Consider the following 26,314-nt stretch of genomic DNA (forward strand, 5'->3'; position numbering starts at 1 on the left):
CAAACAATTGTTTCTCAAATATTTTTTAAACCTTGTGAAACATTTGTTACCTTTTGTCCGTTTTTCCCCCCAACCTTTCTATATTATATTTTTTTTACTTTATTTCGAACTGTTATCAAGTTTTATAAAGTTTTATTTGCACTTTCGTGCAAATCTCGTTTACCAACCTTTCAAAACTTTTTTTTTTTTTAAAGAAGCTTTCTAAAGGTTGAAAAAAAGGTCAGCGTGTGGTGTTTGGTGTCGGGTGAGATCTGAGGTCTGCTGGGCCAAAGTTTTACCGCCACTTTAGGTACACAGCTCATTTTAAAGTGTTAGTTTCACAACAGGAGTGTTTATTTTTATCGTTGGGTTGGGATTCGACACTGAGTGTGAGCCTGTTTAAACCCTCAACAGTAGGAACAACACCCTTATCAAATTAACACTTTGAAATTCAGTGTGTGTTTGTGTGTGTTTGTGTGTGTTTGTAGAGGCTATTACACAGTCTGTAATTCCTCAACCTGCCAGTAGGGGGACTCGACTCCTCACTCTACCCCTTTCCCTCTCTCCCTCTCCTTCTGCTCCTCCCCCTCTCTCCTTTTCCTCCCCCTCTCTCCTCCCCCTCTCCCTCTCTCCTCCCCTCTCCCTGACTGGGGCTAGGCTACTGCAGTCCGTCTTTGCCCTGCTCTGCTCTGCTCGCTGGCCGCTTGTTCCCTCCTCTCCTCTGCTCTAGTCCCTCCCTCTCTGCCGGCTGTGAAGGGAGGAGGCAGACTGCACTCATCCACAGACGAGCCCCCGCACCGCCCCGTCACTCCGGAGAGAGAGAGAGAGAGCGAGAGCGCTGCTGCTGGGAGGAGTGACTGAGAAAAAGAGAGCAAAGCGGTCCTGTTGAAGAAAGGAGAAGCACATTTTACACGAGCAGGAAAAGGGAGAATCTCAGACGAGGGTCTGTCTGTCTGCCTGTACGTCCGTTCGGCACCTGGGACACAGTCATACTGCTTTCCCCCCCCCCCCTCCACCTCCTCCTCCTCTCCTTCCGATCCTCTCTCTCTCTCTCTGAAGCGGCCGAGCGGAGGAGACTGTCGGGGTTTCTGCCTCCTCCTCCTTCATCGCCGTGGGTGACTGCCTCCTCCTCCTCCTTCGTCGCCGTGGGTGACGTTCCACACTGGGATCGCTCCTCGGTCATCGTCCCTCTCTCCCTGAGCTGGGCGGCACGCGGCTCACATTGTTCCGGCGTTCCTGCCCTGTTCCGTGTCTCCTTTTGCGCTGTTCCCAGAGTGCATCTGTCAGTGAGCGACTGAGGACATCTCCCCCGTCGGACTGAGAGAGCGAGCGGCTGGATCAGAAAGAGAAGGCAAAAGAGAGAGAGAGACAGGCATTTACGCCCTGTGTGTGTGTGTGTGTGTGAGTGTGTGTGTGAGAGAGAGAGAGAGAGAGCGAGAGATTGAAGAGAAGCTGGCTGTAGTAAGACAGCTTCAGTAGAGAAGTGAACATTTCTATCCTCCCCTCTTCATCCTGGTCTCTCCTCCTCCTCCTCCTCCTCGCCGGCACAGGACCACTTGCCACTTGCTCTTCCTCCTCTTCCTCCTCCTCAGCCTGTTTGGAAGCCTGTACCAGCCACAGACATACACACACACTCGCGCACGGATAACAGCGCTGATCTGAGAGAGAGCGAGCATCTATCGGGCTCCAGGATCCGAGTGAGAGGATCTCTCCCCCAGGCAGGCAGCCCCTCTCCCGGACGCTTTTCCTGACACGAACCCCCCCCACCCCCCCCACCTCCACACGGACGACACACGGCGTTCGGACGGACAGGAAACCAGACAGGAAACACCACTATCGGATCTAAGCCCGGTCTAAACCCATCCTCTTCCTCCTCCTCTTCCTCCTCCTCTGCCTCCCAGTCACCATTCCCTGCCTCAGCACTTAGGATTCCAGCTACATGGGCAAGCGATTGGAACAGCAACCAATGTACCCCCAGTACACTTACTACTACCCCCATTATCTCCAGACCAAGGTATGCCTCCGACCCCCTACACCCCCCCTGTACTTCCTCCGTCTCTAAACCCTCCCTCCTCTCCCCCCTTCCCCCTCTCCTCCCTCCCCCCTCTCCTCCCCCGTTCCTCTTGTCAGCTTGTTGAGTGCGTCCGGGACGGTGATGGATGCCTGGCCTTGGATGGGGGGGCGCTGTGATGGTTGGACTGGCCTGGTTACCGTGTGGCAGTGGTTGCTAGGGGGGGGGGGGGGTATAGATGGCTTGCAAGGCTGTCCACCAGGATCATTCATCTTGATAACCTCATCAGGGAGGAAGGGAGGGATGGGGGAGAGGGGAGGGAAGGGAGGGGGTTTACGATGCGTGCCCTAACATGCGGGCTAATCCAACGTTTACTGGCTGTGTCGCTTTACGTTCCTTGTTGTTTTAATATGACACCTGAGTGTGCACCTGGGGCAGGCTGCAGGGGAAGGTCATAGGTCATGGCCGGGCTTTTGACAGGGAGAGGGCTGACACGAGACAGATCCGTTTTTTTGGGGGGGGGGATCGGAAAATGTTTTAAACGTTGCACATGGCCAAATGACTAGCTGGTTTGTTGGCTGCCTATTTGACTACCTCACTGGGTGACTATTTGACTGGCTGGCTGTTGGGCTGTCTGTCTGACTACTTCACTGCCTGACTGTCTCCCCGTCTGCCTGTCTGTCTGGCAGAACAGCACTGTTTACACCAACAAGCCGTATTAACACAGTGAGTGAGTTTAAACTGAAATTATTGATTCTTTTTGCCTTGTTTTTCAATGAGATGAAATTACCCCGCCCCCCCCTTACCCCCAGCTTCAGAAACAATAAAAACCACGGAGATGAATTCAGTCAGGCTTGAGACAACATGAGACGTACGTGTGTGTGTGTGTGTGTGTCCTTTGTGTCTCTCTGATGTTGTTGTCCAGAGTAGCCAAGCTGTCTGGACACTCTGGACACACACACACACACACACACACTGGCGAGTGCTGTGTGTGTGTGTGTGTGTGTGTGTGTGTGTGTGTGTGTGTGTGTGTGTGTGTGTGTGTGTGTGTGTGTGTGAGAGAGAGAGAGAGAGAGAGGAGCCCTACTCCCACCTGCGTGGCAGCACACTGCCTGATTTATAGTTTAATACATTTGTGCTGCTGCCATATGGCTTCCCTCTCCCTCCCTGCATCTCTCTCTCTCTCTCTCTCTCTCTCTCTCTCTCTCTCTCTCTCTTTCTCTCTCTCTCGCTGTCTCTCTCTCGCTGTCTCTCTCTCTAGCTGTCTCTCTCTCTCTCTCGCTGTCTCGTTCGCTCTCTCGCTCACTCTCATATCTCAGGAGGAAGTCATCTCGCCTCTCTTAATCAGGGTAGACCCCCCACCCTCCAGTACACACACACCCTGTCCCCCTTACACACACACACACACACACACACACACACACACACACACACACACACACACACACACACCCCACACACACCACCCACACACTCGCACACACACTCAGCCCACCTCTGCTCCGCTGCAACAGGCATCTCCCCCTTCTCCCCCATCTCCCCCTTCTCCCCCATCTCCTCCCTCTCCAAGGTCAGCACCAGATCAGATCTTGCCGGCGTCAGCGATTGATGTCTCCTTGAACGCAGGATCGCTGTCATACAGACCAGCCCTGTGGCTGAGAGCCACACAGCCCTGCTCTGAACCAGCCAGTAAACATCCTTCCTGCTCTAAACCAGCCAGTAACCAGCCAGTAAACATTATTCCTGCTCTAAACCAGCCAGTAACCAGCCAGTAAACATTATTCCTGCTCTAAACCAGCCAGTAACCAGCCAGTAAACATCCTTCCTGCTCTAAACCAGCCAGTAACCAGCCAGTAAACATTATTCCTGCTCTAAACCAGCCAGTAACCAGCCAGTAAACATTCTTCCTGCTCTAAACCAGCCAGTAAACATTTTTTTTTCTAAACCAGCCAGTAACCAGCAAGTTAACGTCCTTCTTGCTCTGAACCAGCCAGTAACCAGCCAGGGACCCTGGCCGTTCCCTGACTGGTTAAAGAGAGAGAGAGAGAAGGAGAGCGCATGGGAGATATCCCACGCTCCCATTAATGATCATTGATCGGTAGATTAGAGTAAGGAGGATGAGGAGGAGGGGGGGGCTCTGCCAAGCTGATAAGGTTACTCACCAGAAACAGCCCCATCACCCCTCCCCTCCTCTCCACCTCTCCTCCGTGCCTCCTTTCCTCTCCCTCTCTCCTCTCTCTCTCTCCTCTCCCTCTCTCCTCTCCCTCTCTCCTCTCCCTCTCTCCTCTCCCTCTCTCCTCTCCCTCTCTCCTCTCCCTCTCTCCTCTCCCTCTCTCCTCTCCCTCTCTTCTCTCTCTCCCTCTCTCCTCTCCCTCTCTCCTCTCCCTCTCTCCTCTCCCTCTCTCCTCTCCCTCTCTCCTCTCCTCTCCCTCTCTCCTCTCCCTCTCTCCTCTCCCTCTCTCCTCTCCCTCTCTCCTCTCCCTCTCTCCTCTCCCTCTCTCCTCTCCCTCTCTCCTCTCCCTCTCTCCTCTCCCTCTCTTCTCTCTCTCCCTCTCTCCTCTCCCTCTCTCCTCTCCCTCTCTCCTCTCCCTCTCTCCTCTCCCTCTCTCCTCTCCCTCTCTTCTCTCCTCTCCCTCTCTCCTCTCCCTCTCTTCTCTCCTCTCCCTCTCTCCTCTCCCTCTCTCCTCTCCCTCTCTCCTCTCCCTCTCTCCTCTCCCTCTCTCCTCTCCCTCTCTCCTCTCCCTCTCTCCCTCCCTCTCTCTTCTCTCCCTCTTCTCTCCTCTCCCTCCACTCCCTGCATCAGTCATTCAAGTCCTCCTATTAATCTTCATTTCAGCATGCTCAGGGTATGGCCTCATTTTCCCGAGGGTGTGTGTGTGTGTGTGTGTGTGTGTGTGTGTGTGTGTGTGTGTGTGTTGGCGAGGCTGTGGGTGGGGGTGTATAAATAACTGCCAGGGGTGAGGAGGAGGGGTGAGGAGGAGGGGAGCGGACGTAAGTCATACCAAATTGTTGCCATTCTCACCCTCCGTCTCCCTTTATGACGCGTGACAGAGTCCTTCAGACCTCCCCAACATCTGGTTTCCATAGGGATGAAACCCTAAAAAACTGACTCTCTGTCTCCTGCGCCTGGGGAACGACAGCATCTCCTTCACCAAGTTTGTCATCTTTAGGGACACACACTGACCTCCCGTCAGCCCGAAGCACCCGGGCTCCGCCCTGGCACATTCCGTGGGAGCGAGATTAGCATGTAGAGTCTGAAATGAGATGAAACAATAACATTTGGCCTCCTATTGATCAGAGCAGCCGAGCAAAGCATGTGCTTCTCCTTAACGTGATTATTGATCATGCAGGAGAGGCGTTTGTGACTGTTTCATCAGAGACACTCTGGTGAGGGAGGAAGAGGTAGGATGGGCGGAGAGAGGGAGGGGGATAGAGAGAGAAGGTGAAAAGGAGAATGGAAAAGAGAGTGAGGCAGAGGGAGAGAAGCAAAGAGAGGGAGACGGAGACTGGAGGACCCAGCTTTGATGCAAGGCTGTTTTTAGAGGCCAGCCTCTAGGGCCCGGGCCCCCTGGAGGATCAGAACCAGGTTGTTGAAGCAGCCTGGAGGTCTGACTCTGGCCTGGGGGCAAGGGGGGCCCTCCTGGGCACTTAACGTCACACACTTCCTCCTTCTTCAGAAACAATTCCCATTCACAGATCAATTGTGGTGTTCGTCGATAGCGTAAAAAAAAGAAAAGGATGACATGAATTAGGCCTACCTCCTAATGCGGCTGAGTGCCTGCTAGGTTTGGCGTGTGTCACAGCTGATTATCCTCTCTGCCAGGAGCAAATGACAGCCTTGTCATCCTTTTATCTCCTTCTACTTCTTTTCTTTTTTCTCTTGTTAAAACAGCATTTTTATGAGACAGCTGTATGCCTGTATTGTTCCACCCAGAGACATGTTCTCCTGTCCCTCCCTCCCTCCCTCCCTCCCTCCCTCCCTCCCTCCCTCCCTCCCTCCCTCCCTCCCTCCCTCCCTCCCTCCCTCCCTCCCTCCCTCCCTCCCTCCCTCCCTCCCTCCCTCCCTCCCTCCCTCCCTCCCTCCCTCCCTCCCTCCCTCCCTGCCTCCCTGCCTCCCTCCCTCCCCTTGTCTCTCTCTCCCTCTGTGTATGTGTGTGTGTGTGAGAGAGAGCTCTGTAGCCCTCATCTCTCAGTTGTCAGCGGTAACCCTAGACCTCTGTGCCTAGCTTGTGTGATTCCACTGATACACCTGCTCATTACTGCCTACCTGGCAGGAGATCACACACACGTACCGCTGACACACACACACACATGCACGCCCCCCCACCCCACACACACACGTGTGCAAGGTGTGTGTCCCAGCCCCTGAAACGTCCAGAGCAGATAGCAGCAGGCCCTTAAGTAAACAGCAGTGAATGGAGCCCTTTGAGAGGCAGTGCCTCTGCCTCTGCCCCTGCCCCTGCCTCCATTCAGAGTCTGTACACCTCTTCATAAAGGCTGGAGCAGGATGGGGCCTGGGGAGGGAGGGGGAGAGGCAGAGGGAGGGGGGAGAAACAGAGAGGGGTGGGCTAAAAGCAAGGAAAAGGGTTTGGTTACATTACGCCAGACGAGCCATTGTGCTCTAGAAATAACAACATCTATGTCCGCAGGCTGAGAGCTCTTGACCCAGTCAGACAGCCAGTCAGCCAACCAGCCAGCCAGACAGTCAGCCAGCCAGACAGCCAGCCAGCCAACCATACACACAGCCAGTAAAGCAGTATGCCAGTCCCATTCCAGATGCAGTTGAGCCCTAATCCAATGCAGTAGTTTTAATGTGTGTTCAGTGTGTGTTCAGGTGGGTTTATAATAGTGTGGAATGTAAACCTGTCTGCCTCCTAAACCCTCCAGTCATCTTTACTGAACTCCTCCTCCCTTTTCCATCTCCTCTCTCCTCCCTCTCTCTCTCTCTCTCTCTCTCTCTCTCTCTCTCTCTCTCTCTCTCTCTCTCTCTGTCTCTCTCTCTGTCTCTCTCTCTCTCTCACTACCTTTACCCCCCTCTCTCCCCCCCCCCTTCTCACTCTCCGCCACCTTTATCTGTCTTCTCTGTGTAGTTGTCAGTCTGAGGACTGGATAGCTCCATTTATCCAACTGAGCCTACACACACACACAACATAAGCCCCCCCCCCCCCCCCCCTCATATATCAGTTGACAGCTGGGCCTCTATCTGCACACAAACATCACCTACCCTGCCTGCCTTAACCTGCACCTGAACACACACCCCCTCACAGTGCATTAACCTGCACCTCCACTGTGAAGAGGGTGGAGGTTGGAGGAGGCAGGAACACACACAGACACAGATATGGGGCAGAGAGAGAGGCAGAGAGAGGGAGAGAGACAGAGAGATGCAGAGAGAGGCAGAGAGATGGAGAGAGGCAGAGAGATGCAGAGAGAGGCAGAGAGATGGAGAGAGGCAGAGATATGCAGAGAGAGGCAGAGAGATGGAGAGAGGCAGAGAGATGGAGAGAGACAGAGAGATGCAGAGAGAGGCAGAGAGATGGAGAGAGACAGAGAGATGCAGAGAGAGGCAGAGAGATGGAGAGAGGCAGAGAGATGCAAAGAGAGGCAGAGAGAGGCAGAGAGATGGAGAGAAGCAGAGAGAGGCAGAGAGATGCAGAGAGATGGAGAGGCAGAGAGAGGCAGAGAGATGGAGAGAGACAGAGCGATGCAGAGAGAGGCAGAGAGAGGCAGAGAGATGGAGAGAGGCAGAGAGAGGCAGAGAGATGGAGAGAGAGCTCTCTAGCTCCCACTCTCTAACCATCTCTCCCTCTTTTTCTCTCTCATTCTCACTCTATTTAATTCAGTATGCGTTATTGGCATGAATGTTCAGGTTAAACAATGTTGCCAAATCAACTCACAGTGAAGAGATGACACATGTAATTATGAACACACATCAGAGAACCTAATCATCATTAATTATAAAAACAACAATTATAATAATGCCAAGTAACATACAATGTATAATTATAATAATCTATCAACTTTCAATTCAAAGCGGCCCATTAAAAGATATTTTAAATATTTCCAAAGCAAACATACTGTACAGAAATACAAACGTGTACATCTACGATCTTCACTGTACTTTCTCTCTCTCTCTCTCTCTCTCTCTCTCTCTCTCTCTCTCTCTCTCTCTCACACACACACACACACACACACACACACACACACACATACACACACACACACACACACACACACACACTCTCTTCCTCATTCTTCCTGACTCTCTACCAGTCTCTCTACCTCTCTTCTCTCTCGTCTCCATCCTAGCTGGGATAATTGCTCCTGCATATTTAACAAGGTTCCCGGTGTTGAAAGAAGCACAGGAAAGGGGGAGGAAAGGGGGAGGAAAGGGGGAGGAAAGGGCACGTTTTAGGGGAGTGGAGGGCAGATTAGGGGGGGTGAAGGGTCTGGGTGTTAGTTTGGCAGGTAGTCGTGTCTCTGGGTCCACATGATGTGGCCTAGGAGCTCAGATTCTATTTCTCTCTTTTCTCTCTCATACTCACTCTCTTTTCCTTACCTCCCCTTCCCTTTTCTCTCTCTCTTTCTTTCTTCACCCTCCCTTTTCTCTACCTCTCTCTCTCTTCACCAACCAACCCGTTTCTGGAACCTGGTGCAGGGCTGAGGTCATTGGGAGGTGATTACGTAGTTTATGTAGGGTCTAGATCAACACTCTGGGAAAGAGAAACACTCTCAAACTGTAAATCCCCCTGCAGGAGTGACGTCATGGGTTAGACAGAACAGGGCCGGTGAAGACAGACATTGCGCTTGGAGGAATCTGCCCCTCACACCAATGAGTTAGTGTCTCTGTAGGGATCTGACTGAGATTCAAGCCACAGACATGCAAATGGGGGTGTAGGCTTACTAACGAGACAGGGATCTGGTTATCATGGACACACACATACATACACACACACAGACACTACACACACGCACAAACTCTCACACACACACACAGACATACACACACAATTTCACACGCGCACCCACACACTCACACATATACTCTCACACACACACAGACAATCCACACACACAAACTTTCTCTCTCACACACACAGAACTGAATTAACAGTGACAGACTCAATGAAAATACCGTGTCATGCCAAGCTTGAGAAAGGGTTGTGGTAAAAGCTTGTTCTACTGTGAAGGAAGCAGATAAAACAGTCATGAGTTCTGCTGCCCTGCTACCAACATCCTGCTAACCTAGCCTCAGCTCCTCTAACCCAGCCTGTTAACCTAGGGGAGGGGAGGAAGAGGAAAGGAGAGAGGGAAGAGGAGAGAATGGTAGAAGAGAGGAGAGAGGGAAGAGGAGAGAATGGTAGAAGAGAGGAGAGAGGGAAGAGGAAAGATTGGGAGAGGAGAGCAGAGAGGGAAGAGGAGAGGAGGGATGAGGCCCTGGCCTGCTGGGATGAGGAGAGGAGGGGAGGAAGAGAGGAGGGGGAGGAGGAGAGAAGGGGGAGGAGGAGAGGAGGGGGAGGAGGAGAGTAGGGGAGGGAGAAGAGGAGGGGGAGGAGAGAGAGTAGGGGGAGGAGGAGAGGAGGGAGAGGAGAGAAAGGTGGGGAGGAGGGGAGGAAGAGAGGAGGGGGAGGAGGAGAGGAGGGGGAGGAGGAGAGAAGGGGAGGGAGGAGAGGAGGGGGAGGAGAGAGAGGAGGGGAGGAGGGGAGGAAGAGAGGGGGGGGGGAGAGGAGGAGAGTAGGGGAGGGAGGAGAGGAGGGGGAGGAGAGAGGAGGGAGAGGAGAGAGAGGAGGGGAGTCGGGGTGACGCTACCTCTAAAACACGATGCTTCCTCTCCTCCTCCATCACCACTCTGTTCCTGTCTCAGGGTCAGAGTTCACCACAGCACACGCTCACACACACGCTCACACACACAAACAGATACATATGCATGCATGTACACACGCGCACACACTATTGCCTGTCTCTTCTTCTCACTTGAATTATTGAGGTGAGATGCGTGTCGGCTGAAACAGAATCGAACAAACTCTCCTCTATGTCACGTCTCCGTGGCGACATGCCGGGTCATTCCGCACCGTGCGTCTCCGCAACTCTACCGAGTTTTGAAACAGAAGCAAATGTGAGTTTGTGAATACAGACTTAAAACGAAGGCTGATTTCAAATCGCTTGTCTTCTCAATCCTTGGGCATGTTTTGACGACATTACAAAACACTGGGGGAGAAAAATACTTGATTATGAATTCCCTGTCAAGTACTCCACCCCTCCCTAATGAGCTTGTCTGAGGATCAGTGCTGGGTTGGTATCCATTATTTATCTCTGCACCCTGAAACAGCAGCTAGCTGCCTGCCTGTGAAAGCTGTGCTTTAGTCAAGCAGACCAGGAGGAACCATCCCTCTCAGATTGATACCGTTAAAATCGTTGTATCGTTAACGGGCCCTCGTAGATGTTTAGGAGTATATGGTACCCCTCCTGCCTCCTCTATCCCCTCTCTGTCTCTCCTCTCTGTCTCTCCTCTCTGTCTCTCCTCTCTGTCTCTCCTCTCTCTCTCTCCTCTCCTCTCTCCTCTCCTCTCTGTCTCTCCTCTCTGTCTCTCCTCTCTGTCTCTCCTCTCTGTCTCTCCTCTCTCCTCTCCTCTCTGTCTCTCCTCTCTGTCTCTCCTCTCTCCTCTCCTCTCTGTCTCTCCTCTCTGTCTCTCCTCTCTGTCTCTCCTCTCTGTCTCTCCTCTCTTGTCTCTCCTCTCTGTCTCTCCTCTCTGTCTCTCCTCTCTGTCTCTCCTCTCTGTCTCTCCTCTCTGTCTCTCCTCTGTCTCTCCTCTCTCCTCTCCTCTCTGTCTCTCCTCTCTGTCTCTCCTCTCTCCTCTCCTCTCTGTCTCTCCTCTCCTCTCTGTCTCTCCTCTCTGTCTCTCCTCTCTGTCTCTCCTCTCTGTCTCTCCTCTCTGTCTCTCCTCTCTCCTCTCCTGCCTTGTAAGGCCATGGGCTGTCTTCTGTAGCCCTGTGGACAAACTGTCTGTACCATTAACACACACACCTCTGCTTAGCTCCACTGTGTGTGTGTGTGTGTGTGTGTGTGTGTGTGTGTGTGCCCTGGGCATGTCTGTACACTTTGCAGTTACTACTGTGAGCGGCAGGTCACATCGAGGATGTATCTTTACCCTGGACTGTGTCTGAACTAACACGCCACTAACACTACATGTGTTTATATAGCAGACACTTTGATCCAGCGGGGGATACAGAGGGGGATTTGAATCTGTGGTCCTCCTATAATACAGATCTACATGTGCTCTGATGTGGACCTAAAGGCCTGGGTGTGCCTGCTCTGCTGTGGTGGGGGATGTTGTTCACACTGACATATACAAACCTGGGCTTGAACAGGCCAGGGTCGTCACTGACACATACAAACCTCGGCTTGAACAGGCCAGGGTCGGCACTGACACATACAAACCTGGGCTTGAACAGGCCAGGGTCGGTACTGACACATACAAACCTGGGCTTAAACAGGCCAGGGTCGGCACTGACACATACAAACCTGGGCTTGAACAGGCCAGGGTCGGCACTGACACATACAAACCTGGGCTTAAACAGGCCAGGGTCGGCACTACGAAACATACAAACCTGGGCTTGAACAGGCCAGGGTCGGCACTGACACATACAAACCTGGGCTTGAACAGGCCAGGGTCGGCACTGACACATACAAACCTGGGCTTGAACAGGCCAGGGTCGGCACTGACACATACAAACCTGAGCTTGATCAGGCCAGGGTCGGTACTGACACATACAAGCCTGGGCTTTGAACAGGCCAGGGTCGGCAGGGAGGAGTTCAAGGAGTTCACTGAACAGAGTAGCTAACAATCAAGTTACACAGACAGTCACACACTCACACACTCACACACACACACACACACACACACACACTCACACACTCACACACACAGCCTCAGAGAGGAAACCCTGGGGATTGTCTGTAGAGTGCAGGCTGGAATCTGCAGAGGGGAAACCTGATATCCTGTTCCTGTGCCAAGCACATGAAGTCACCCTGACTGCACCCCCCACACCTCTCCCCCTCTCTCTCTTTCTCTCTCTCTCTCTCTCTCTTTCTCTCTCTCTCTCTTTCTCTCTCTCTCTCTTTCTCTCTCTCTCTCTCTCTCTCTCTCTCTCTCCCACACCTCTCTTTCTCTCTCCCTCTCCCCCCCTGCCTCCCTCTCCCACCCTTCCTGCCAGCCTTCTCATGTCCCCTCACACTCCCACCCCGTCTGCGTTCATCCCCAAACAGCCCTCTGAACTCTTCTCTCATAACCCAAACAAGCTGCTGACTCCAGAACCACGGCTTCAACAGCAAACACACCTCACTGGCCAGGGATCACCAGCCTGTCATTCACACAGACACACACTCACTCAGTGTGACCCCATTGAAGTAGCCCCCAATGGTTGTAAAGGCGGGGGATTGAACCGGTGCTTCTTAGCTAGCTAAAATCTTTGTAAGGACGTCCATTCATGACTCACTGCCCGCTGACAGATATTTTTAGACAAGCTCTCTGCTTCTGTCATAGAGGTCAGAGACATTCCCACGTTCTGCTCCTACTTCCTGTTTGGCTTCCTCCTACTTCCTGTCCAGCTTCCTCTGGTTTCCTGGTTTGACTCTTCTCCTTTTTACGTTTGTACTCACTTAGCAGACTCTTTTATCTAGACCGACGGACAAATCGTGTGTTTTGAAAGCACAGCAGCACATCTCGGATCAGAAGTGTGTAATTCTTAACTCTGTCTGGTGGCCAAAGTCAAGGGAACGGCCGGTATTCACCAGCCACATCGCAGAGCAACCGCTTCCTCAGCTGCCAAAACAACAACGTTGTTGTTGTTGGTATAACCTTGTTGTCAGGCTTCCTCATGCGGAGCATTTCCCCTCAGTGTGAAAGCGGGGGGGGGGGGTGAAGGTCGTAGCGAGAGGGACGTGTGTCGGTAGAGAAGCTGGGCTCGTCAGAAGAAAGGTTCTGTTGTCTGCTCGCAGCGTACCACAGCGGTGTTCACACACATGGACCTGTCACTCACGCAAAGTCTGCTGTGCAAATGAGGAGGCTCAGATGAGTGGATGTATGCCAGAACAGATAACGCACACCAGATAAAATACTCTGTGTGTGTGTGTGTGTGTTTGTTTACACCACAAGACGTTTCAGATTTTAAAGATAAACTCTTAATAGCTTGACCTGCGTTCTGACTTCATCAAACCCCTTCCACACACACAAACACACACAGACACACACAGATACATATTTCCCAAACACGCACACCCTCACCACACACAAACACCACACACACACACCTGGAACAGTGAGAAGGGGTATATTCTCTCCTCCGCCTGTGTAAGCGGATGCCAGTTAATGGAGGAAGTGGAGGTGTTCAACTGAGGGTGTTCAGCAGTGACCCGTGAAGATTGTGAGGTGACCCCTGACCCCGTTGTTGTGGGCGCCCGTGAGCGGGGAGAATCCAATCTCCTGGCCGGGATATTGTGTGTGTGTGTTTTAGCGAGGTGCTTTGATACCTGGTCCCAGCGCTCCTCTCATCCCTCCAGTAAAAGCTGATTTGTTATGGTCGGCGGTGACCCTGGTAACCCTGGTTACACACCTGGGCAGCCTGACAGCGCTGCCACGGCAACTGTTGAATCGGATCAGACATGTTTCTAGACGTGTCCATCAAGGAGGGGGGAGGGGGGAGGGGGTGTGACGCCACACTGCTGGTTAGTTTACTCACACACACTCACACACACACACTCACCCACACACACACAGGGGTCTGCAGTAATGGACCAGGGCGCTGTGGCCACACAGCTATTTAGTTTACATTTACATTTAGTCATTTAGCAGATGCTCTTATCCAGAGCGACTTAGAGTAAGTGCAGGGACAAGTGCCTTGCCCAAGGACACAACGTCAATTGGCACGGCAATCGAACCGGCAACCTTCTGATTAATAGCCCGATTCCCTAACCGCTCAGCCATCTGCCTCCCCCCAGATTGCCTTCAAGACGCAGAGAGAGAGAGAGAGAGAGAGAGAGGAGGGGGGGGGGGAGAGAGAGAGAGAGAGAGAGAGAGAGGGGGAGAGGAGAGGGGGGAGAGAGAGAGAGAGACGGCAGCCGGTAATGCGATAAACAAGAGTGGATGGGAGAGAGAGGCGGGGGAGGGTTGGAGGACAGCCGTTCGATGTGGTGGCTAGTGTTTTGGCGGCAGCTCTCAAGGTGAAAGGCATCAGGTGAACGTCTGTGTGTGTGTGTGGGGGACAGGACAGAACACAGAGAGGAGGGATTTGTTTACACGCGGCCCTGGAGACCAGGGAGAGGACTCTGGAGAGGACGATTTTCTGACTGTTCCGTTTCCCCTTTTCAGAGTGTGTGAAAGCAGCTCAAGAGCTGGCTCAGACATGGTACACACATGGTACACACACACTGTACACACACATGGTACACACACACTGTACACTCTCTCAACTTCAAACTAGGATTTTTTTAGACGATGAAGAGGAAAGGAGAGAGAGGTACAAAGTGAAAATGGTGGAGAAATGGAGAGAGAGAAGGAGAGAGAGAGAAGGAAAGAGAGAGAAGGAGAGAGAGAGAAGGAGAGAGAGAGGAGAGAGAGAGAAGGAGAGAAAGAGAAGGAGAGAGAGAGGAGAGAAAGAGAAGGAGAGAAAGAGAAGGAGAGAGAGTTCCCGGTCTTGCCAGCGACACAGCTACCTCTCCATCCCCGCGGTCCATGGAGAGGGAGAACAGCTCACCAATTAGAGCAGGGACGATCCGAGGGCCCATGAATTATTAACGGTCTCCATCGACAACGAGAATCGGTGGAGGGCAAGAGTGCACTGTCGAGTCACACAAGCTGCTGCCTCCCTCTCCTCATAGGCTGCTGCCTCTGTTGTCTTCTCATAAGAGACCCCCTCCTCCCTCTCCTCCCCTGCCCTCTCCTCCCCCTTCCCCCTCCTCTCCTCCCTCTCATCCCCCGCTCTCTCCTCCTCCCCCCTCCTCCCTCCCATTCCCCGCCCTCTCCTCCCCCTCCGTCTCTCCTCCCCTTTATCCCCTCTCCGCCCTCTCCCCTCCCTCCCTCCAGTGATCTGCCCGGGGGAGAGAGGGGGGGTGGAGGGGGCAAGGATCTGGTTACTTCCCAAAGCCCTTCCCAGCAGTTACACAGCGAGAGGAGAGGATGAGGAGAGGAGAGGAGAAGAGAGGGGGAGGAGGGGATGAGGAGAGGGAGAGGATGAGGATGAGGAAAGGGGGAGGAGAGGATGAGGAGAGGAGAGGATGAGGAGAGGATGAGGAGAGGATGAGGAGAGGGGGAGGAGAAGAGAGGATGAGGAGAGGGGGAGGAGATGATGAGAAGAGGGGGAGAAGAGGACAGGATGAGGAGAGGGAGAGGAGAGGGGGAGGAGAGGAGAGGGGGAGGAGAGGATGAGGAGAGGATGAGGAGAGGATGAGGAGAGGGGGAGGAGAGGGGGAGGAGAGGATGAGGAGAGGGGGAGGAGAGGATGAGAAGAGGGGGAGAAGAGGACAGGAAGAGGAGAGGGAGAGGAGAGGGGGAGGAGAGGAGAGGGGGAGGAGAGGATGAGGAGAGGAGAGGGGGAGGAGAGGATGGGTGGTGCATGGAGGGGAGGGTGGGGTGTCCAGTGTTGACCAAGTTGCTGTTTGGTTTCTGGATGGTGGAGGGTCCCTCAAGGTCAAGTTATCCATTCCTCCTGGAGTACCTTTTTACTACTGGGGGGGAGAGAGAGGGAGAGGAGAAGGAGAGAGAGGGGAGGAGGAGGAGAGAGAGAGAGGGGAGGAGGATGAGGAGGATGAGGAGGAGGAGGAGAGAGAGCTTCGTCTGGAAGGTCCTGGCTTGGAGCGTAACAGAGCCATCATTATACACAAATAATTGGATGCCTTTTCTTTTTTCCCTGTCTTTTGTCTTCTCCACCGGTGGCTGTCTAATGTGGCAGAGTTGTCAAATAAGTCCATTGCTGAGAGAGTTGAAACTGATTACTTATGTGGACTGTTCTTTTCTCCGAATTGAAATCATTTATGGCAGCTGAGAGAGAATGTTAGGCTAGGCTGGGGGGAGGAGGAGGAGGGACAGGGGGAGGGAGAGAGGGAGGGAGGGAGGGGGGAGGAGGGATGTGTGTGCATTGTGGCATGAGGCTTTTAAGTGTGTTGTGATTTAGTTATTTATTGTTTAGCTGCAGGGAATGAAGGAGAAGAATGTCTCTCTCTCTTTCTTCCTCCTCTCTTCCTCCCTCCCCTCTCTCCCTTTCCCCCCTCTCCATCTCTCTCTCCCTCCCTCTCTCCCCCCCTTTCTCTCTTCCTTCTCCCCTCTCCATCTCCATCTCTCTCTCCCCCCTCTCTCTCTCTCTCCCTCCCTCCCTCTCTTCCTCTCTGTGTCTCTGAAGTCTTTAAATAGTTCTCCTGCACATGCCGCTTCCAGTCAGATGACAGGCTCTCTGAGGTGACCTAGTGGATCCCCAGACCTGTTTGTCACGCAGAATAATGCCCGGGCTCTTTAGCTGCCCAGGAGGAAAGAGCCCCCTCTGCAGCTCCTCCATCTGCATAAACACTGCAACGCTTTAGCGCAAACACAGAATATCTGTAACACCCTAAAACACACACACACACACACATCCATCACGCCAAGCTCAGTCAAGCTTAACTGGGGCACAAGTGATAGAAAAATTGAGTCCTTGAATCCTGAAACCACCCAACGATAAACATCCTTGTGTTTGTCTCACGGTCCCCCGGAACATTCTTTCTCTGCTTAGCGGTTTGACAACAGCCATAACTCCTAGCAGCCCACGGCTGGCTAGTGTCCCTTAGTTCAGAGAGCGGAGGCAGGTGCTGGTGTTGCCGGGCTCGGACGCCCAGGAAGCATGTTTACACGTGTATGGAAGCGCACTAGCCTCAGGGCCCCTGTGCTGTAGAGGGGCTCCGATAGGGCCAGCAGGATGAAGACTACAAGTCTCATATATCAAATATAGTGTCTTATTTATGGTATCAGAAGAAGACTAAGAAGGTTTTGTCTGTGACTTTCGAGTCTGGACATCTCTCCCCTCCTCTCCTCTCCTCTCCCCTCCCCTAACCTCCCCTCCTCCCCTCTCCCTCCTCTCCTCTCCCCTCCTCTCCTCTCCTCTCCTCTCCTCTCCTCTCCTCTCCTCTCCTCTCCTCTCCTCTCCCCTCCCCTAACCTCCCCTCCTCCCCTCTCCCTCCTCTCCTTTACTCTCCTCTCCCCTCCCCTCCTCTCCCCTAACCTCCCCTCCTCCCCTCCTCCCCTCCTCCCCTCCTCCCCTCTCCCTCCCCTCCCCTCCTCTCCTCTCCCCTCCTCTCCCTTCCTCTCCTCTCCCCTCCCCTAACCTCCCCTCCTCCCCTCTCCCTCCCATCTTCTCCCCTCCTCTCCTCCCTCTCCTCTTCTCCCTGCATCGCCGTGTCTTCGCCCATCTCCTTTACACCGTCTCGCATCCTTCACAGCGACCCCTCCCCCCCACACCCTTCAGCGTCTGATTGATCCCTGATTGGCCACCCGCTAGGCGTGCAGCCAGCTCTGATTGGATAACATAACGAGGAACTCCTTGTTTTCGTTTCATCCTCCTTCTCCTCCTTTGTCCTCCTCCACCTCTTCCTCTTTCTATCACTGAGCTGCACCCATCCTAACTGAACTACACCCTTCCCCACTGAACTACACCCTTCCCCTATAAACAGGGCAGGATCTGAGAACCAGCAGGGTGTTTCTGCTCCTGTGCCTGGCTGCTGAGGAGAAACCCTAGTCAGGCCTGATCCCTGACCGCTGCACCCGCTAAACTCTTCCCCTGGGTGTGTGTGTGTAGGTGCGTGCGTATGTGTGGAAGTGTGTGTGCATGTGTTTGTGCGTACGGGTGTTGGTGTGTGTGTGTGTGTGTAGCAGGCCTGAGTCACTGCAGCAGGGGGGAAACCTTACACTGTTGCACTCTCCTGTTCCACAGAACTGGTGACTTATCTCATGAATTAATCACTGCAGACGGCTGGGGCTAACACTCCACATCTCCCCCTCTCTGGCCCAGACCTCTTACCAGCTATCACTCTGTTCTCTCCCTCTCTCTCCCTCTCTCTCCCTCTCTCTCTCCCTCTCTCTCTCCCTCTCTCTCTCCCTCTCTCTCTCTCCCTCTCTCTCTCTCCCTCTATCTCTCTCCCTCTCTCTCGGTTTCTCTCCCTCTCTCTCTCCCTCTATCTCTCTCCCTCTCTCTCTGTTTCTCTCTCCCTCTCTGTCTTCACTTTGTCTAATTCATTTCTCTCTCTTCCAACCCTTACCCTCCCGCTCTCCCTCCCTCCCCTTCCCCCTTCTCTCTGTAGAGCAGGGTAGTAGAACGTTCTCTCTGTAGAGCAGGGTAGTAGAACGTTCTCTCTGTAGAGCAGGGTAGTAGAACGTTCTCTCTGTAGAGCAGGGTAATAGAACGTTCTCTCTGTAGAGCAGGGTAGTAGAACGTTCTCTCTGTAGAGCAGGGTAGTAGAACGTTCTCTCTGTAGAGCAGGGTAGTAGAACGTTCTCTCTGTAGAGCAGGGTAGTAGAACGTTCTCTCTGTAGAGCAGGGTAGTAGAACGTTCTCTCTGTAGAGCAGGGTAGTAGAACGTTCTCTCTGTAGAGCAGGGTAGTAGAACGTTCTCTCTGTAGAGCAGGGTAGTAGAACGTTCTCTCTGTAGAGCAGGGTAGTAGAACGTTCTCTCTGTAGAGCAGGGTAGTAGCATACTGCCTCACACATGATGACACTGCTTCACTGCCTTCTACACTGTGCCCTAGTGTGCGGCATGCACAGTGTATCTGTCATCGTGACGTGAGCAGGGGGAGTGAGGGGTGTGGGGGGGGGGGGGGGGGGTAGGGGTAGGTAGGCTGCTGTGTTGAGTAATGTCTCCGGTCCTCCAAGGAGCCTGTTGCCTAAACCTCTTTGAATCCGGAACATTCTGCTGTGTTCTCTGGCCTACTAAACCCTGCTCAGCAACTTACACGGGTCCCCTATGGCAAGGAAGAGGGAGGAGAGAGAAGGAGGGAGGGAAATGAGAGAAGGAGGGGGGAAGGAAGGTAGAGGGAGGGCTGGAGAGAGAGAGAGAGAGAGAGAGAGAGAGAGAGAGGGGTGCTCCTTAAGGCAGGAAGACAGCGCAGTCAGCAGTCACACTGCCACACAACACATCTAAACAACACCGCTACACAACACAGCTACACAACTACACAACACAGCTACACAACACAGCAACACAACACAGCTACACAACACAGCTACACAACTACACAACACAGCTACACAACACAGCAACACAACACAGCTACACAACACAGCAACACAACACAGCTACACAACACAGCAACACAACACAGCTACACAACACAGCTACACTTTAAGGATGAGTATGGATAGTGTAGTACTGCAACCCTAATGCACAGATGGATGAGGATGTTAGCTGGTCTATGGATGAGTCCATGTTAGCTGGTATGTAGAAGAGTCCATGTTAGCTGGTATGTAGAAGAGTTTATGTTAGCTGGTATGTAGAAGAGTTTATGTTAGCTGGTCTGTAGAAGAGTTTATGTTAGCTGGTATGTAGAAGAGTTTATGTTAGCTGGTATGTAGAAGAGTTTATGTTAGCTGGTATGTAGAAGAGTTTATGTTAGCTGGTCTATGGATGAGTCCATGTTAGCTGGTCTGTTGAAGAGTTCATGTTAGCTGGTCTATTTTACAACCACGCCATGCAGCGGCAGCATAGCATGCTAGTCGTCAATCCTCCCGTGAGGTTTCCACGCGTAGAGAAATGCACGCCTTCCACTGTGCCGCCCCAGGAGGAAAGTGCCGCCATGTTTTCCTGTTTTCCAGATGAATGATGTGAAAGTGGTTGCTAACAGGCAGTGGAGGAGGCCTTGCTAGCGTGCTGGTTTGTCTCCAGCCGGGCGGAGCTCTGTGCTTCAGCCGATGCTGCTGGTGCTATCTAGACAGGCGTTTGTCATGGACGACTCATGAAATACATTTGGCTGGGGCGCTAACGTGACGTTCCCTTGACAGTATGGCTACTTTGCCAGGGAGAAAGATTACATTTTTTAGACAGGTGCTGGAGAGGGGGAGTTTGTGTGTGTGTGTTATCTGCCAGGGGAAGGCAGTGTTGCGGATCGGAATTTCTCCTCTCTGGATCACACTGGCCTAATTAGACAGAAAGTTGTGTCACACACACACACATGCCTGAGCGTGCACTATACCCACACAATCTCACACACACACAAACACACTCATACTCACACACACTCACTCACACACACACACACACACAGGGGTCAGGTTTGCCCTCGTATAGAGATTAAGATGAAACTGTACTGGGGTATGTGGATGAAAAGCAGAAGTGTAATTGTGTGAGCGTTATAGGGGCAGAGCCGGGCATGTCTATTCATCTGAGTGAATGGAGGCACCTTCAGTATTTGTAACGCCAAGATGAACAGCATTCTGTAACTGTGAAAGTGCACACAGCACTCTCTCTCTCTCTCTCTCTCTCTCTCTCTCTCTCTCTCTCTCTCTCTCTGTCTCTGTCTCTGTCTCTGTCTCTGTCTCCCTCTCTCTCTCTTTCTCTCTCTCTCTCTCTGACACACACACACACACACACTGTCTCCATGTTGGGCTGTAACTCTGTTTAGGGCAGTGCTGGCCTGTAGGCTTCTCACAGTCTTATTTATGAACTTAAAGCTCTGCTCTGCTCTTCTGGGAGAGATATGTACATGTGTCTGAAGAATAGATGAACAAGACATGTCTCTCTCTCTCCCTCCCTCTCTCTCTCTCTCTCTCTCTTCTCTCTCTCTCTCTCTCTCTCTCTCTCTCTCTTTCTCTCTCTCTCTCTCTCTCCCTCTCTCTCTCTCTCTCTCTCTCTCTATTACTCTATCTGATAAAACCAGCTGCAGACCAGACACAACTAGATTAGACCAGACGAGATTGGACCAGACTAGATTAGACCAGACTAGGACAGTAGAGCTGGTGCAGGTGGAGGTTAGGGAGTCTATATGCATGACTGGACCAGTGTAGACACACTGTGTTAGATAGTGGATGTGTACTGCTTAAAACCCAGACTGCATTATCTATCATCTGTGTGTGTCTCTGAGTACGTGTGTGTGTCTCTGTCTCTGTGTGTGTCTCTGTGTGTGTCTGTGTGTGTCCGTGTGTGTGTTCTTGCTCTCTGTTGCTGGTGTCAGCAGAGCCAGGCATTGTGCCAGGCGTATGTGCGTGACTAAGTCTGAGAGAGGGTGAGGGAAGGGAGGGAGGGAGAGAGAGAGAGAGAGAGAGAGAGAGAGAGAGAGAGAGAGAGAGAGTGTATGTGTGTGTCTCCTGACCCTCCATGCCTCTGTTAGTGTTGGGACTTCCTGTGAGAAACACAACTGACTCCTGGAGAATGTGCCCAGTTAAAGACAGAATGTGAATATCCCTCCAGCCCCAGCCCCTCTCTCTGGGACTACATATCTGCTCCCCCCAGCCTCAACTCCTGGCCCTACCCCCAGCCCCTGCCTCCTTCCCAGCCTCAGTCCCAGCCCCAGCCCCAGCCTCGACCCCTGCAGAGAGAGGTGAAGGACTCCTGGTCCCACCAGTCCAAACAGATCAACATGAAACGTCCAGGACACCGCGGCAACAGAAGATTGAATAAAGTACAGGGTTGATGCGTAGTCTTAGTGGGTTTAGATTGGTCGTAATTGAACAGCGGTGGATGTAACTCTAATGAGGTGTGAGACAGGACCTTGCTGGCCAGATTGTTATTGTGTTTCAGTTCAAGATGTTATTGTGTTCAAGTTAAAGTGTTTCTTAACAGACACCAGGGGGCTTGGGGAGCTACAGTCAGAATCTGGAACCTTCTGTTCTCTCTCTCTCTCTCTCTCTCTCTCTCTCTCTCTCTCTCTCTCTCTATCTCTCTATCTCTCTCTCTCCCTTGTTTCCTCTCTGTTTCTCACTCTCTCTCTCCCCCTCTCCTTCCCTCTCTCCGTCCTCCCACACGCACAGTCCAGCTGGCTATAACGATGACAAATCAGACCAAATATTTATGTTTCTCTCAGGCGTACGTCATCTCCCTCCCTCTAGCTGAACAAGACATGTTCTCAGTCTCTCTCTCTCTCTCTCTCTCTCATCTCTCTCTCTTTTTCTCTCTATCTCATCTGTCTCCTTGCCTGCCTCTATCTCTGTCCTTGTCTCCCTGTCTTTCCCTCTCCCTGCTATGGCCTGTTTCCAGGGCTAAGTTGTCGTAATCCCTCCTTCCAGCCCTCCTCGTCTCTGGTACTATGACACCTAAACACACCCAGCTCCTGTCTATAGGAGGGAGTTTATAGGAGGGAGTCTATAGGAGGGAGTCTATAGGAGGGTGTCTATAGGAGGGTGTCTATAGGAGGGTGTCTATAGGAGGGAGTCTATAGGAGGGAGTCTATAGGAGGGAGTCTATAGGAGGGAGTCTATAGGAGGGAGTCTATAGGAGGGTGTCTATAGGAGGGTGTCTATAGGAGGGAGTCTATAGGAGGGTGTCTATAGGAGGGAGTCTATAGGAAGGTGTCTATAGGAGGGTGTCTATAGGAGGGTGTCTATAGGAGGGTGTCTATAGGAGGGAGTCTATAGGAAGGTGTCTATAGGAGGGAGTCTATAGGAAGGTGTCTATAGGAGGGTGTCTATAGGAGGGTGTCTATAGGAGGGAGTCTATAGGAGGGAATCTATAGGAGGGTGTCTATAGGAGGGTGTCCATAGGAGGGAGTCTATAGGAGGGTGTCTATAGGAGGGTGTCTATAGGAGGGAGTCTATAGGAGGGAGTCTATAGGAGGGTGTCTATAGGAGGGTGTCCATAGGAGGGAGTCTATAGGAGGGTGTCTATAGGAGGGAGTCTATAGGAGGGTGTCTATAGGAGGAAGTCTATAGGAGGGAGTCTATAGGAGGGAGTCTATAGGAGGGAGTCTATAGGAGGGTGTCTATAGGAGGGTGTCTATATCCCCCTCTCCTTCTCTGGTTCTCTCTGTCAGTATCCAGGCGGTCAGGGTGCAGGTGTGTGTTTACGAGACAGGTGTCTCTGGGTTCCAGCTAGGAATGAACCTGAGCTGAGTTTCTGCTTATGCTGTAAGATAGCTTTTTGATTTTTTTACAGTCTTTAACATCTTATTCTTTCAATGCATGCATCCACACACTCTGGTGCATGCTTTCCCACTCACACTCACACACACAGACACACCTACACACACACAGACACACCTACACACACACAGACACACCTACACACACACAGACACACCTACACACACACAGACACACCTACACACACACAGCTTCTCATACACACTCATGTCCTTAAGACACACTCGCAGTCTGCAACACACTGGCAAAGATGGATGAGCGCACACAGACGCAAACACACACACACACACACACACACACACACAGACAGACAGATAGTGAGGATGCGACAGCAACTCTCAGAGCAGTGTGTGTGTGTGTGTGTGTGGAGGGGGTTGGCTGTGATAGGGGAACATGACTGTGGAACACGGCCAGTTCCCAGCTGTCTGTCTGTTGTGGCCCTCTATAAATCAAGACCAATTACCACGGCAACGCAGGCTTTCTCTCTCTCTCTCTCTCTCTCTCTCTCTCTCTCTCTCTCTCTCTCTCTCTCACACACACTCTCACACACACACCCTCTCACTGTGAAGCCTCCTATACAGCGCGCACACACTCACACATGCATACACCCCCTTACACACACTCACACACACTCACACACAGCACCATGATCTCCAACACCCTCAAGTCTTCATTCATCACTTCTGCATTAACATGTCCTTCTTAGATGAGTGTGCTTCTCTCTGATTGGATAATAGAGCTAACAGTAAATACTGCCATGTGTGTGATTGGTGGAGGTTCCATTGCTGGTCGATGCTCTGCTCAACTTTGATTTGCTGCCTTTTGATCTAGATTGAAATGATTCACTGCTCTCTCTGTCTCTCTCTCTCTCTCTGTCTCACTCTCTCACTCTCTTTTTCTGTCTCTGTCTCTCTCTGTGTGAGTTCACCATGGATCCATTTCTGTCACGCAATCTGTCACAACAGTCAGTCACACACACGTTCCCATGCACACACGCACACACACACATTTCATTTCTCTGGCTCATTTTCCCGTGCTGTCAGTCATGCCTCAGCTGCTGTTAGAGTATGTGTGTGTGTGTGTGTGTGTGTGTGTGTGTGTTATTTGTGTGTGTGTGTGTGAGTATATACTGGTCTGTTAGCAGGAGCCAGGCTTGTATACTGTACCACAGTATAGATTTATCATCCTCAGTTAATACAGTCATAAAGATCCTGCGGTCCAGGCCCCTGGTCCTGCTCAGCTGCATCCTGCGGCCCGCGGAAACGGCTCCGCTAGCTGGAATACAGAGAGGCAAATAGGAGTCTCTGGCATGCCTGCAGAGGGGCGTGTAACCGTGGGAGGTGTGTGTGGAGGTGTGTGTGTGGAGGTGTGTGTGGAGGTGTGTGTGGAGGTGTGTGTGGAGGTGTATGTGTGTGGAGGTGTGTGTTAGATGTTAAATGTATTTATTAACCAGCAATATCAAATAAACCAGGCATGGAACACCAGAAAATGAATTCACACTCGCCAGTAGCAGGGTCACACACACAGACACACTTGCACACAGATATGCATACACTCACAATGCTAGTCGCTCTTTTAGACGCTCATTTCTCAGGGCTCAGAGAGGCCAATTCCCCCCGGACAAGCATTCTCCTCCGGGTCTTTAAGTAACAGCCCCCGCCTCCCTCCCTCCCTCCCTCCCTCCCTCCCTCCCTCCCTCCCTCCCTCCCTCCCTCCCTCCCTCCCTCCCTCCCTCCCTCCCTCCCTCCCTCCCTCCCTCCCTCCCTCCCTCCCTCCCTCCCTCCCTCCCTCCCTCCCTCCCTCCCTCCCTCCCTCCCTCCCTCCCTCCCTCCCTCCCTCCCTCCCTCCCTCCCTCCCTCCCTCCCTCCCTCCCTCCCTCCCTCCCTCCCTCCCTCCCTCCCTGCCTGCCTGCCTGCCTGCCTGCCTGCCTGCCTGCCTGCCTGCCTGCCTCCCTCCCTCCCTCCCTCCCTCCCTCCCTGCCTCCCTGCCTGCCTGCCTGCCTCCCTGCCTCCCTGCCTCCCTCCCTCCCTCCCTCTCCTCCCCCTGTGTGGCCGGCCATGCCTCATTGTGTACGGTTTCGGCTCCTGACCTTAAAAATGAAAGCAAATCGATAGGGCGGGACACGTGAATTCCACTGCCCAGGACGCAAGCCAAGTCTGGAGGAAGAGGGGAGGGAGGGAGGGACTGATGGAGGAGGACATAAAGGGACAGAGGACTGGATTAGGGAGGAGAAGGGAGGGACAGGAGAGGAGGAGTCTCTGTTCCCTGTCTGTTCCCTGTCTGTTCCCTGTCTGTTCCCTGTCTCGCAGGAGTCCTGCTCCTGATCTGAATCACCTTCACTGGCCACCCCATCCTGCATCTCCAGTGATGGTGAAACATTCACACAGACAGTCTGCTGGTGTGTGTGTGAGGAGGGGGGGGTGTGTGTGACAGAGAGGTTCAGCTGCAGCCCAGAGTCAAGGCTTCTAGTTAAATCTTTGTGAAGCGTTGCGTCAGAATTTGCAATCACGCGAGGAAGGGTGTGCCCACGTAACAGACCCTTACATGCCTTCATCCATGTGTACTTTGTCTCAGTTCCTTTCAGTCTCTTTATTACTACCTGCTGTAGAGAAATAGTGATGTTTAGTTACATAACTTAAGTTAAATTAATGTGAGAAAGACCAGTTAGATAATGGCATGTCTGTCTGTGAATGTGAGTGTGTGTGAGTGTGTGTGTGGGTGTGTGAGTGAGTGAGTGTGTGTGTGAGTGTGAGTCTTCTGTTACTAAGTGCTTGGCCGTGGGTTCCAGTTATCTCAGCATGATAATTGGCCTCCCAGTGATAAGAGCATCTCTTTACCCTCTTCAAGAGAACTCTCTCCGGAGGGGGGAGGAAGGGGGAGGAGGGGGAGGACACACAGCTAAGTGTGTGGGTGGGCGTGTCAGAGGGGGGATTCTGAAGGGGTTCAAATGGTCAAATAGAGCTCTTTCTCTCCCTCTCCCCCCCTCTCCCCCGCAGGGCACAGCTCCATCTCAGTCAGCAGGGCAGCGACACTCTGGAACAGAGATATAGATGTGCAGGAGGGAGGGTGGGAGGGAGGAGGGGGGGAGGGTGGGAGAGGGGGGGGGGGTGTCCTGGGTCCTGGCTCATAAATCCACTAACGGGAGACACACTCACCCAGGGAGGGAGGAAGGGAGGAAATGGAGGAAATGGAGGAAATGGAGGGACTATAAGAAGAGGAAGGACCCATGTGGAGTTAGAGC

The 26,314-nt window shown here is 52.6% G+C and overlaps 1 protein-coding gene across 1 annotated transcript in view; it reads left to right on the top strand.

The window, feature by feature from the left end:
• Positions 1 to 764: 764 nt before the first annotated feature.
• Positions 765 to 26,314, top strand: part of rbms3 (RNA binding motif, single stranded interacting protein) — a 133,947-nt gene continuing 108,397 nt past the window's right edge. The window contains exon 1 of the mRNA XM_084696892.1: positions 765 to 1,993. Within this exon, the coding sequence (XP_084553018.1) occupies positions 1,919 to 1,993 (75 nt within the window). The 5' untranslated portion in view covers positions 765 to 1,918. The remainder of the gene's footprint in view (positions 1,994 to 26,314) is intronic.

The sequence above is a fragment of the Hypomesus nipponensis genome, chromosome 4 (genome assembly GCF_054491055.1).
Source record: "Hypomesus nipponensis isolate SF chromosome 4, ASM5449105v1, whole genome shotgun sequence".
Taxonomy (NCBI): domain Eukaryota; kingdom Metazoa; phylum Chordata; class Actinopteri; order Osmeriformes; family Osmeridae; genus Hypomesus; species Hypomesus nipponensis.